The sequence below is a fragment of the Enoplosus armatus genome, chromosome 18, assembly GCF_043641665.1.
Source record: "Enoplosus armatus isolate fEnoArm2 chromosome 18, fEnoArm2.hap1, whole genome shotgun sequence".
Taxonomy (NCBI): domain Eukaryota; kingdom Metazoa; phylum Chordata; class Actinopteri; order Centrarchiformes; family Enoplosidae; genus Enoplosus; species Enoplosus armatus.
In genome coordinates, this window is record NC_092197.1 from 15,719,908 (window position 1) to 15,733,005 (window position 13,098).

Genomic DNA, 13,098 nt, shown 5'->3' on the forward strand with positions numbered 1-13,098 from the left:
GCTTGTTTGTTAGTGCCTCTGATCTGGCACCCCTGTTAGCAGGATGACATCATTTGTCAGTGCTGTTTCAAATGACAGTTACAAAAATGATTCATAATCTGCTCTGAATTGTTGGAGTAATACATGATGTCCTTCCAACATTAGAGTGACAGAACAGACCTCAACCACAACTTGTTTCTACGTTAAATAATTCAAATCATCGTGTGGGCATACTTTACTGCAGTGCCATTCATTTTATTACTGACGATAGAGGCACTCTTTCATCTGAGGGACTTTACCTGATAGTTCTTTGCCTTTATTAGATAGGACAGTATAGAGGTAGACAGCAAACAAGGGAAGAGAGAGGGAGGGATGTGACATCCAACACAGGTCCTTGGCTGGAATCGAACCATGTACAGTGTACCTTAACAGTTAGGCTATCAGGATGCCCCCATTACTGCTAGTTTTACTGATATCTGTGATTGTTTAAATTAGTGTGATGGCTGCTTTGTGTGACTGAACAGTCTTGTTATGTATACGGTATGTCATTTGTTCTCAGGTCAGTGAATGGTGAATTGTTAGACTTTAGATTATGGGCTGCCAAAAGGCTTTGTAATTGACCTCTGTTGGTAAGGCATTGGTTACCAGTGATGGAATATAACTAAGTACTTTTGACAGAAATATTTTTTACTCCACTACATTTATTTGACATTTATAGTTACTAAATTACTTTTGAATTAAAATATGATGTAGTGCTATACTACTAATCTACCCAGTAGTATACAAAATGTCTAAAATTGGCTCCACATTGACAACATTAAAATGCTCTTACATGTATTTGTTGCCAGACTAATATAATATTTTACTTTTAAAGGAGCCGTTCTGCATATTGAATATGAGTACTCACTTTGATGCTATACTTCTGCAATTTTACTTAAGTAACATTTTGAATTCAGGATTTTTACATGTAATGGAGACAGTGGCATTTCTACTTTAACTTAAGTAAAGGATCTGAGTGCTCCTTCAGCTCCTCCTGAATTACAGACTTTTTTTTGGACCAAACTGTTTCAGATATTGCATCATTGATTTCAAGTTGCAAACTGTTTGTTTTGTAACATTGGGTACTAGAAATAAATAATTTGGCTATAGTTGTGATATACTTTTTGTTTTGCTTGTCATTCATTGGATGTTAAGAGGGGAGAGATCTAACACGTGGCCCAGCCCAACACTGTCGAGTCTCATGAATAAATAAGTGCTTTTGGGTACAAGGTGTGTAAACCTGCTACAATTGTAAGCCGCTCACATGCGACATTCCAGATGATATCACTCAGCTGGCAGTTCATAAAGGCATCGGTCCTAGGAAGGACACTAGCCTGAGAGAAGAGAAAGTGAAGAACAAAGAAACAAGTCTAACAGAGAGGTGACTAAGAAGGAGTGTCACAAGAGAAGCAGAGGGAGAGACTTTCCCTCTGAGGCTGCAACAGTATCTAATGCTGACTCCACCCTTGCATGTAAACAGTAAGCCCACGCATTATCCAAAGTACATGCTGGCCCCAGTGCTGCCATGGTTACTTGCTGTTTGCCATAGCAATCACGTGTGGTACAAGAAGTAACAATTCCCAGCATGTTATTCTGCTTTTCACAGCAGGTAGGAGTGAGTGTCTGGAACAGGCCCTCTCATGCAAACCATGTGTGCCACGAGCCCAGAAGATCTTTCAGTTTGTTGACTCGCTCTGTCCGGTATGCATGACGTACCAGATGAAAGGACACACCAGAAATCTGAGCCCAAGTCAAGAGAAATAATGTCTGTGTGAAAGTACATCCTGAGCACAGGTCATTCATTTGTTCGTTCATTATGCTTGGAGAAAATGGGTTAGTGGCTGTGAGTTCAAAAGGTTCTCAGAGCGACACAATCTCTTTGTGTACTGATACATGTTTTTAGTCACAGACAGACTGTCTCATATTTTCACTTTCCAGCTAGTGCCCCTGTATCTTAATCAGGGCTTATGAGTCATGCTACAATGCACAAATACACAATATAGTGCAGTAACCTGTAAGCTTTTGTAAATGGGTGTGTGCTAAATTATTTAACTTCTACAGAGGGAAGAAAAGAGAAAGAGAAGCTTTTTTCTTTTTTTTTTTTAAAGATTTAATCAGAACATTAATGCAGTATGAATTATTCACATTTCAGCAGGGTAGTTGAGCTCAGGTGGGTGAGCTGTTTTTGAACAGCAGGCTTGAGAGCATCCAACACTGGAGATTTCAGAAAGTCCATACGTCCCCAAAAGCACTAACTCTCGCTTAAATATTTGTTAATTAAGATAGTCCCATTATTTACATATTCTCATAGCTCTGTTGAGAGGGGACTCATTTGTCTACTTAGTTGAACAAAGAGATTTCCACTCTGCTCTGACCCGGCTTGATAAACTCCTCTGAAGATACTGCAGATCAGCAGAGTTCTGCACACTGAAGGACACATGTGAAGGCCATGATGGTGGTCGATGTTTAGAGAGCGTGGGGTAAAAATGGTTTGCATCGTCTTGGATAGCATTTGATCCATCTTTTTCCATGCACACCCTGTAATTCTGGCCCCTGTTGTCGTCCCAGTGTGGCATTGCGCCAGGCCCAGGCCTGAGGGACACGCAAAACTCGACTCGCTCCTTTGGATCTATGTTCTTTGGTAAGCTTAAGTCAAAGGCAAAAACATCCATGTCAGAACCCCCACAGCGCTGCTGCTGCAGGAATGTGCAGGGAATGTCATGATGGCTCCGCCAAGAGTCAAAGGTCACCCTTATATGCACAGCGTTTTCAATGTTAACGTGGGAGACACGCACTTTGCCACTCAGGGAGTGCTCTGAAATGTTGCAGCTTTCCAACTGTACGTGCATCTCTCGCAGACGTGCAAGGAAGGCTTTAAAGTCAAGCATTGGCTGAGGGAAACCCAGGCGCAACTTGTAGCGCTGCAGTTTGTTTGAGGTCGACTGTTGGCCTTGCAGTATGGCTGGGGAGGGTTTCATCACCAGAGTAGAAGCAGGGGAAGAGGGCTCAGGGATAAATAGACGCACTGCGGTGAGAGCCAGTCCTTTGGCGTCTGCAAATACCACACGCTTCTTGTTCAGACCTCCGCTGTCCCTGCGGAAACAGCTCCGAGGCTCGGAGGGCACAAAGGAGGAGGGCAGCAATGAGGATGAGTAGGGGGCAGAGGAGGAGTGATGTGGAGAGCAAAGGCTGGCCCTCTGCAGACAGTCAGTCGGTGGACAACGACGCTGTGTGGGTTTCAGAGGAGACATGGACAGCAGTTGATAAAGAGGCTGGCGCTGGCTGAAGCTCAGACACATGGCAAGGTCAACTGGCATCACGGCTGGCTGGGGGTGACTACCAAAGGCATGGAGAACTCTGAGAATGAAGACATCATGGGGTTAAAATGAAATCCATCATTTCATATTCCTGTTTTAGCCTAATTCTACTTTTACATGCTCCGATACCTCGCAGGTAGTGTTAATGTGATTAGCAAAAGCCTGGTGTAATTGCAGTAAAATGAGTTCAAAGAAAGCACAGCACAGTTACCTTGCACAATTCATTTTTCAGACTGTAGATGTCACACTGTAAGTCTGTTGTCTCTGCCAGGAGGACTGCAGCTAATTCAGAATACCCTAGAAGCAGAAATCAGCTTTAATGAACAAAGAAAACTTGAATTAAACAACAATCAGTCAAATAATGAGCTGTCTACATGAATAAAATAAAATACAAATGTAAAGGTTGATGGTGTCTTTCAATGCAAAATATACTTACAGACTGCAAACCACCATGTGTTTCATCAAATCAATGACAGAGCAAAAGAAAGGAGAAAGGTCGTGCCTCTAGTCTGTCTCCGCTCTCTCTGGAGCTTATGTGTGGGGTTTAGAAATGAGGCTGAACCCTCTGTGACACCACATTTGCATGTGGCGCAGTTTAGCCAATGGAGCGAGGCTCCCTTGTTTACGTCCTACCCCTGAAGAACTGCTGCATGGAGGGTAGAGCCTCAAAGCCTTCCTTTCATGGAATTCTGCTGTCAGGATCCAGTTGCTCACATTTTGATCAACTTTTTATAGCTGTAAATAAAAACAATTCAAATATCACATGTTTTATTTGCTCCAGATCAGACTATATGCAGTTTAGTTTTGATCATGCTAACAGCTTAATACTGAAGCATACATTTTTGTTAGTTGGTAAATAGCGATACATTGGGGAGTAGTTTTTTCAAATTTTATATCTTTAACAATTAATAAGTACAAAACATTCAACCTTATCATTTAGTTAAAAAAAAAGGATATATACTGTATATATATATATGTATATCTATCACGGATACCACTATCGTGTCTGTATGCGAAACATGAAGCTACTGCCTAGCTTAGCTTAGCAAAACCACTGGAAGCAGGGTTAACAGTTAGCGTGGCCCTGTTCAGTGGTAACACTATCTGCCTAACAGCTAGCATTAGCTTCATATTTAGTGGAACAATATGAGAGCGGTATCAATCTTCTCATCTAACGCTTGGCAAGAAAGCGTATATATTGCCAAAATGTGAATTTATTCCTTTAACACACGACTTAAAGCAGATGAAAGCTACTAAACATAACATGGCAACATGACTGACTGACGACTGTGTTAGCAAGGGACAGTTAATGGGAAATTCCAAGATAAATGTGTTCTACTGGCCCGTTGTTATTTTTTACAGTAATAAAGTGAAAACATCTAAATAGCTGGAAACAGTTTCAAGTTAAGACCAGTCTGGGAGTTTTCACGACGCCGCCCCAGGCAGCCGTAACAAAACATTCCACTGTTTGATGTTTGAACACGAAGTTCTGCAGCTAACTGACGGAGACTTAAAATTATTTCTAGGAAGTGCCCAGGTCTGGTTACATTCCTGATTCAGTCATGACAGGCTTTTCTGAAGTGAAGGGATCATGTCCTTGGAAAGTGGTTTGGGATTCCAACCAGAAACCAGGGCCCTCACCCAGTTCTTGGCTCCAGCACGTATACAAACAGGAAATGTACCTTTTGATAAATTTTTTCAGGGCGTGGAGTTGAGCAACACATTTAACAACAACATCAACAATACTATATTGCATCACTCTGTGAACCTGTGGCCTTTCTGTATAATCTTTCTTTCTCTACCACATGCTGTTAGTGTTATTATTATCTGTACTACAGCCAATATGTTAAAATGACAAAGAATAAAATAAAATACACATACTGTATGTGTAAGGTGAATCAATCTCTTCTGCCTTCCCTAAATACAGCGCGTGTGCTTCACTTCTCAGAGACACAAGAGCCCAGAGGTGAGGTCACACAATAAAGCCATGAGTAAGGCTTTACACATACCTTCCACTGCAGTCAGTCTATCTGTCTTCAGTCTCAGTTTATTGGCCTGTGTGTCCTCCAGCATCTCTGGTGGTAGAACAGCTCCTGGTGATGTCTGGGATCTTTTTTTGGGCGTTGTTTAGTCCCACTTACTTGCTTTCAGGAGGTGTGTATTAATAGCTTATTTAGGACACATTCTGGGGGCTGTATGTCTGATGTACTCCACAAACTGTGTCCACAAATCTAATGGAGAAATTTCATTTCGTAAGTGTATAAAACTGTACTACTAGCAAAGGTGTATGCTAATTCATCCTTTAACACACCAACCAAAACATACCCAAAATGTAAAAGTAGAGCATTCATGTCAGTTTATTACATGTTTTGGGGTCATGAATTAAAATGTTATGAAGAAGAAGTTGCTGCTGCTTGGTTGTTTACTGTATTTGTTACTGTTTCAACATGGTTAACACAGGTGAGCTTTGTGCCCCAGGTATGAATTTAGAGCAGCGATGAAACTTGTTCAGCAACACCATTGAATTAATATGGCTCCATAAACAAAACAACTTTATTTTGTGCCCCGCTTACAAGATCAGATCAGACCACACCATGCCAGTGTTCAAAGTGCTTAAGAGTATTCATACCGTATGTTGGAGCTATACACGTTTCAAATGGAAACTTGGCAGTGACCAGTTTCTTTACTATTCCAACAAAGTAGAAGAAGCCTAATAGATGACATTCTTACATTTCCATTTTTTCTTTTATGATTATGGTTATGGTTATGGTTTTTATGGTTAAGATTATGGTTGGTCACAGACCAGTTTAATCAGGTCTTTTTCTCACACAGAAAGCACAAGTGAGAGGTAATTTCTAAAGACCCCCTATATGTAAGTAATAAATAGCCGCAGCTTGAGAACATTTATTAAATGCTTTTATGAATTCAATAAATGTACAAAGAAGCATTTGTAGATATCTCTGTGAGCCACGTCTCCTTTTCCTCTGCTTAAATAATATATTTCACATTGTGTCCTCGTATCATATTAACCTATAATTCCTCCAGAGTCATATTACTTATGCAGTATGTAAGAAGGGCTGATACTGGAGTGTCAGATGAACACACTTCTATCTTTTATTTCCACTTCCGTGCATGACAATCTTGCCACTTGGCTTGACTTGTCTTGTAAATTTCATTTTTGCCAATGAATGCTTCCATTATCGTCATATTTATAAAAAAAAAAAAGGTACAGCCGTCTATGCTACAATATATGGGTAATTCACATATCTGTTCTATATTCATCATTCAGGTCCAGTTTTTTCTTTTTCTTCAAATCCAACACCACATAAACAAGAATTCACAGCGTATGTACTCAGTATTCATTCAACAATACTATATATGGGCTACAAGGCACAGACTGTCAGATTCTCACGCTCTTATCTCACTGTCTGATTTTGGTTTACTCACCTCACATGCACATTATACTATGACATGCACTAGTCATGTTACAGCACGTGACAAAAGAAAGTGAACTATAATGACATCTCCCATTTGCAGCCTAACCCCCCACGCCCATTGCTGAGAAAGCGCTGCCAAAGGTCATGATGCATACCAATTGACTGGTGTCTGCTTCAGTGTTCAATGAGCTCATATAGAGTCATACGGCATGCATCATTAATCCCAGTTTTTATAGCGTCTATCTGTCTGTCTGTCTGCGTAGATTTCCGGTCCGTCTAGATCTCTTCTTGTGATGTGTTTTATCACTATGGGGATTTAAAGAGGAGATTACTATCTGTGCTGTTTTCTGACCATTAGTGGGATAAGCTATACTTACAGCAGCACAAGTACAATACACTCTCTCTGCCTTGTAAACGCACCTCCTGTCACTAATTGTCGCTAATGTCTCCATAACACATTAGGAGTGTGTGTTAGCTGAGCTGTTTGAACTAATACAACAGGGAGCTGTCTGTGGTTAGCTGTTAAAACAAATTAGGCCCTTATTAGCATGCTTTGAAAGATGTTTAAAGAATTACAGTATGCTTATGAAGGCAGCATTGATTTGAGCCATGTGTCTGCATGTTTGTTTATGAAGAAACTTACACGACTTATAAGACTTGAAAATGCAGTAATTTGGATTTGTGTGAATGTGGATTTTTAATGCATTAATACAGTACAATGCATAAAATGAATATTACATTAAGTTATAAAGAATGTATTACAACTCTTTATTAGTTAAGCACACACTCAACCTTTCATACACACACGTTGGAATAGCATTGATTTACCATTTATACCTTTCTACTTTAATTACTAATATTACAGTATCTTACAGTTTCTTACATTTCTATGTTTACATTGCTATTTATGTTTACAACAGAGTGGCACTATACAAATGTCATATAAAGCCTCCATACTTATTCTTTAGGTACTCAAAAAGAAACTGTACCTCCAAAAGAAAAAAATGCACATTCAAAAATACAGTCACAGTCCAACACAATTTAAATAAATAAGCCTTAAAAACTTCAAATCCACAATTCAACATCAAAATACAAACTAAGGTCCCTCCTCTAACCGGGCAGACAGCCAATCATAGTTTAGGATAATGGGGCCGACCTGGGGTGGCCCACTGTGCCCTTCAAGCCTTGACATGAATTAAAAGATGCTGACGCAAGAGCATAATTATATGGCTTACAGTTGTCAAAACATCCACATTGATATGGGTGTTCCTAAGAGAGCTTTACAAAGCAAACCAACCTGGAAGCAATGAAGGAAAAAAAAGTTCACAAATGGCCATAAATTTGTTATGTCTCTGTGGTTTGTGACTGAGAATCCTGTGATTCTTCATTCTTACTGGCATGCAACATCACATGCTGAGTTAAATATAAAGTAGGAGTAGTAGCTGTTTTTTTAGATTTCCTATTTTGCTTCACTTGTGTCTACCACTTGACTTAAATCACTGATGTAAAATATGTATGAGCATGATTACAGGAGACATAAAAACAGCCAAGAAAGTTTTGCAAAGAAAGACAAAGATATAGAAGGATTTAATTTATTGACCGTATTTTATGCTGAGATCTTATTGAGGGTCTCTTTTGCTTATGTTGTTTATACAGAGGGATTTTGATGGATGTTCCACATGTGGTAATGCGTTGCAAGAGATAATAAGATAATGAAAAGACCTGATTTGTTTATGCAGAATCTTCACAATTTTAAATGACTATGCATATATTAATTTATTCATACCATGTTTCCATACCTAATAGACTTTCTGAAAATATAAAGTACCTGAATACACTGTTGCAAACCAATTTGTCAGATATGCTATTTAAAACACTTTTGAAGTTTTGATTGTAAATTTGAAATGCCTCAGACACTTTTTAAGACTCAAGTTAATTCTGGGGAAAATAAATAGATAAATAAATACAGCCACAATAATAGTATCTTCAAAGGCAAAACTTTATTTCTTTTGGGGGGAAAAAATAACATCTTCAAAGCCAAAACTGTATTTCTGCTGGCAGAACGATTAGGATTCTGCTTTTAAGAAGAATGATGAGAGAGGCTGATGTAAGTTTGCAGGGGTAGAGCAGCAAATTGCACAGTGTAACCCCATTACCACCCTTGGTTGACTGAAGATAGCACCCTGCAGGACCTCCATCATCATTTGTGTTGACTCCCAATGCAGCCAGGAGGGATCCGGGAGGAGCACCCTCCTGTGGGAAGAGAAGGGAGGACTCTCATACATAAACACTACAGTGAGCCTGCCCCTCTCCACTGCGAGGCGCAGGCTCACTGTAGTGTTTATGTAATAGGACAAGGAATACGTCTCTAATTAATACTCCCTGAGGTGTTGGTGGGACAAAAGTAAAGCATACTCTTTATGTGGGGTCCAGACAAACATCAACAGGTGTAAATCCAGTTTAAACAAATATATGATGCACATTAAGGGGTTACATCTGTGATCATTAATAATGTTTTAATATAGCTAAGATAAGCGTAATGTCATCTGAGAGTAAACTTAATTTCTGTTAATATCTTTATCACGTCAATCTTGAGTCAATGTTTCAACCACTATTACAAACAAAAGGTGACAGGGTATGTACCCTTGCCTGGTTCCTTTTCTTATGTAAAATGGCTCCGATAACATTCGAAACAAAAAGTACGACCGGACTTTTATAGGATTCTTATTATGATAAATGAATAAATGCCCACACATTGCGATTAAAGGGAACATTCTTTTCAAATCACACTGAATAGCTTCTAGGCATGTTCTGATATTTGAATCACTGCCTTGAATAAGTTCAGCAATAGTGGATTATGTCTGGATGTACTACTGCAATTCTCCCTTTTATAAATCACATCACAAGGAAAGGTCTGTAACTTACTATACTATGGCCTTTTCTGCCTGGTTTGATATAACTGTATAGCGTATACATCTTATGTCTATGCACTAGCTGTTTTACGGCCTCGTCTTTGAAGGCTCTAAATGTCATAGCACCTGTCTACATATCAGAGTGTCTGGCCTCTTATATCTTGGATATTTACTGTGCCAAAAGAGCCTTAGTCCTATTAAACAGACGTAGCCCTATACTGGGTTTTGACTGGTGGGATTGGTTGTTTGGGTAGACTGCTACTAGACAGTAGTGAAAACATGATGCTGCAGAAGCAAAGATATTGTCTTTGTTTTATTCAACACATGTGGCTTTCTTGACGCCCACATTACCCATAATTCAACTCAACATGCGTCAAGTGTCATCACTAGATTTCGTTCAGATCACTCTTGAGCCACAAAAAGTTTAATACAACTTCTTTCTTTCACATTTGTAGTACTATTTCCTAAGACCTGCAAACAGACATGATGTGTTTGAAGTGTAAAATAGGTTTGTTTGTTTTGGATGATGAAATATATGATCATGGGTGGTCCTTAATGTACTGTCATTTCATAGTATAATATATAGTATAGTATGCTTATTGTCCTTTCTCTTTTTAAGGTTATGGAAGTGAAAGTCTGTTTTACTTTATTTTTATTATTCTTCTAAATGATGGCAGTGATGAAACTAATAGTAATGGTTGTTGTTATTATCATAATATTTATCATGTTGGATGTGTTGTTCTTGGGCTATGTTAGTTAAAATGTTGCGGGGTCAAATCTGGAAACCCCTGACTGTAATTGTTTAGGTTAGGAGGGTTTTTTCTGTTTCAAGGAAACATTAATGTAAAGTGTCTAATCCAAGGACAGTCTCTGTGATCATTTTTAAATTCCTAATTTAAAACGTAGTTTTACACATGCACCAGAATGCACCAACAAGTAAAAGTCTTAGATCATCATTACTATGTACGCAACAATGTTACATTCACAGACAGCTAATTATTTACTATGTCAGGCAAGTTTTACATTTCTTGGAAGCTGATTTTCACGTCATACAGATATGAAATGTAATCAATGTCTCCCAGGAGGTTAGGACATCTAAAATCTAAGATCTTTCGATATGATTCTGTCATGAAAATGTAAAGCTTAACAGTGATCATTAAAATCTGACAGATTTAATCTGCGCATGGCAGGTTACATTCAGCAGACTGAATGAAACAGTGAAAGCCAGCACACATCATTTTTAGCTGACTGAGTTCAGGGGAATCAAGATTAACTGGTGAGATTTGCACAACTGCCTCACCACAATGGCGGCGAAGTGGCTTTTTTCTCAACCATTAGTGAAATGAAGATCTGGACTATTAAATCTATTTTGCGGCCGGCTTTATGGGGGTGGTGGAGCAAGAGATCTGTGCTGGCTGCCATGCTTTCCCTTACAGGCTGGCATACTGAGGTGGAGAGGAGATAAGCGCAGTGGGTTTAGCTACTAGCTTTTAGCCAGGGGTCCTCAGCACGGGCCGAGGCAGCAGCTGGGGCACCAGAGTCCAACTCTGCAGTTGCTGAAGTCGCAGCAGGAGGTAATTGAAGGGCCAGGGAGTCAGGGTGCTCGTCCTCCTTAATCTGGTACAGTAGTTTCTCATCTAGCTCCTTCATCATCTTCATGTTGCATGCAGGGACCTTAGTCAGTAACCATGTGCTACAATGGCCTATCCATTAATGACAGTGTCATCCACCTATAGGGCATCAAGCATTGCGTTCAGTATTGTATGGCAAAGGGTAATTCATCAGCAACAGCAAGGTGAAACAAACAGGTTTGCAGAAAGTGTGGGTCTGGAAGGTAGACGCAATATGGAAATCTCACCCCACTGATGTCTGTGTTTGTCTAGAATCAATTTGTGTGAATCAAACATATCTGAAATGTGAAAAAAGATGTCTGCTGCTACTTTCGGGCCACCCTTTTTCACATCATCATCTTATATTGTCTCTGACCTTCCACCAGGAGCTCCTTATTTGCAGAGAAAAGAGCAAACAGCCCCGTGTTGAAACATCACCAAAATGGGTTTGAATGAGACGAAAAGTGGAATAGTTTGACACAAGTCAGAATGCTGCCCCTGTTGGAAGATTCATAACAGTTGAAATATTATGTGCATATAAAAATAAAAGCCAGTGGAGCACAAAGGAAAGACGGCAGATGGATTGTCTGACAGCTACGTCCTCTATAAAAATGCTATGATGTTTCTTTTTAAAATGATTTAAAATGATTAAAGGACAATTGGGAGGATGAAAATCTGGGGACATGGAAACTATTAGGTAATTGTATCAAAATGATTGTGATGTTAACATGTGAAATTAAGTATAACATACATGTGCTACCCATAGAGACACTCATTAAACACTAATGCACCCCAGAAACAAGCTCTATGGAATGTAATCTTTGCTGCACTGGTATAATATGCATTCTTTTGTACATTTGTAAAATCTATTCATATCCCATCCATGCTGCTACACATAAGTGGGACAGTGAAGATGTGTATAATGTGCTGCGTGAAATTGAAATTCCCATGGGGTATAACCGTTTGTAAGTTTATGAATGCATGATGTAGTATATGTACAATATAGATAATAATGTATCTTCACTCCTTTCAGTACTGAAAACAGCAGCATTCCTTACCCCAACATACAGTATATCACTCAGGGACATGCCTTAATGTCATGCAATCCCACTGACATTCATTTAGTAAAATAGAGTCATTGAATTCAAAGACTTTTCAGAGCAAACCTGAAAAGCCTTGCTGAAACCAACGTGGGATACATGAGACACACTTTTAGCATACAGTCCATTTTTCTTTAATCCTGCAGTATATTTTTGGCTAGTCCAAGAAAGGGAGGAGGTCAAGATAGCCCTTTTCATAAGTGATCAATTCTTTATTTTTTATATTTATCTAGCTATTGAATTTTATTATGATGCTAAACACACGCAACCCGGGACCGGATTTGCCTTCAGAGCAAGTGGTGCATGCTCGTATCACTCTGTTCCTTTTTCAACCTCATCACAAAGGTGTGTCACCTTTAGCTTTAAGTCTGAGACTGACACCTGAGAAAACTACCACTGTTATGCTCCGGATTTGGGGACGAGTGCTAAAGGCCCACATATATACAAAAAGACATGCCCTGGCCTGCACCATAACCTCTGCCTCCAGGCACAAGCCTGGACAGAACCATGGATTCATTTTGCTGATGCCACATTTTGACCTTGCTATCAGTGTGTCACAAAAGACATTGGAATTTGTCAGAGCAGGTGGCATATGTCCTCGAACAATTCTACTATTTTTGGTGATTACGTGCTCACTTTCTGTACCCGAATTGTTCTTATCTGGCAGAATTGAAATCCAGCATGTCGTGTTTAACTGCTGCTCA

The 13,098-nt window shown here is 39.5% G+C and overlaps 1 protein-coding gene across 2 annotated transcripts; it reads right to left on the reverse strand.

The window, feature by feature from the left end:
- Positions 1-2,138: 2,138 nt before the first annotated feature.
- Positions 2,139-3,851, reverse strand: ppp1r3c2a (protein phosphatase 1 regulatory subunit 3C2, duplicate a). 2 transcript variants are annotated; one of them, XM_070924949.1, is made up of 3 exons: positions 3,772-3,851; positions 3,547-3,632; positions 2,139-3,375 (listed from the first exon to the last, which is right to left on the reverse strand). In XM_070924949.1, the coding sequence occupies exons 2-3, from the start codon at positions 3,558-3,560 to the stop codon at positions 2,355-2,357; spliced, it is 1,035 nt and encodes a 344-aa protein (XP_070781050.1). In that variant the 5' UTR covers positions 3,561-3,632; positions 3,772-3,851; the 3' UTR covers positions 2,139-2,354. The 2 variants fall into 2 exon arrangements, with proteins under 2 accessions (XP_070781050.1, XP_070781051.1); XM_070924950.1 differs by having other exon boundaries at positions 3,547-3,649; positions 3,772-3,801.
- Positions 3,852-13,098: the final 9,247 nt, after the last annotated feature.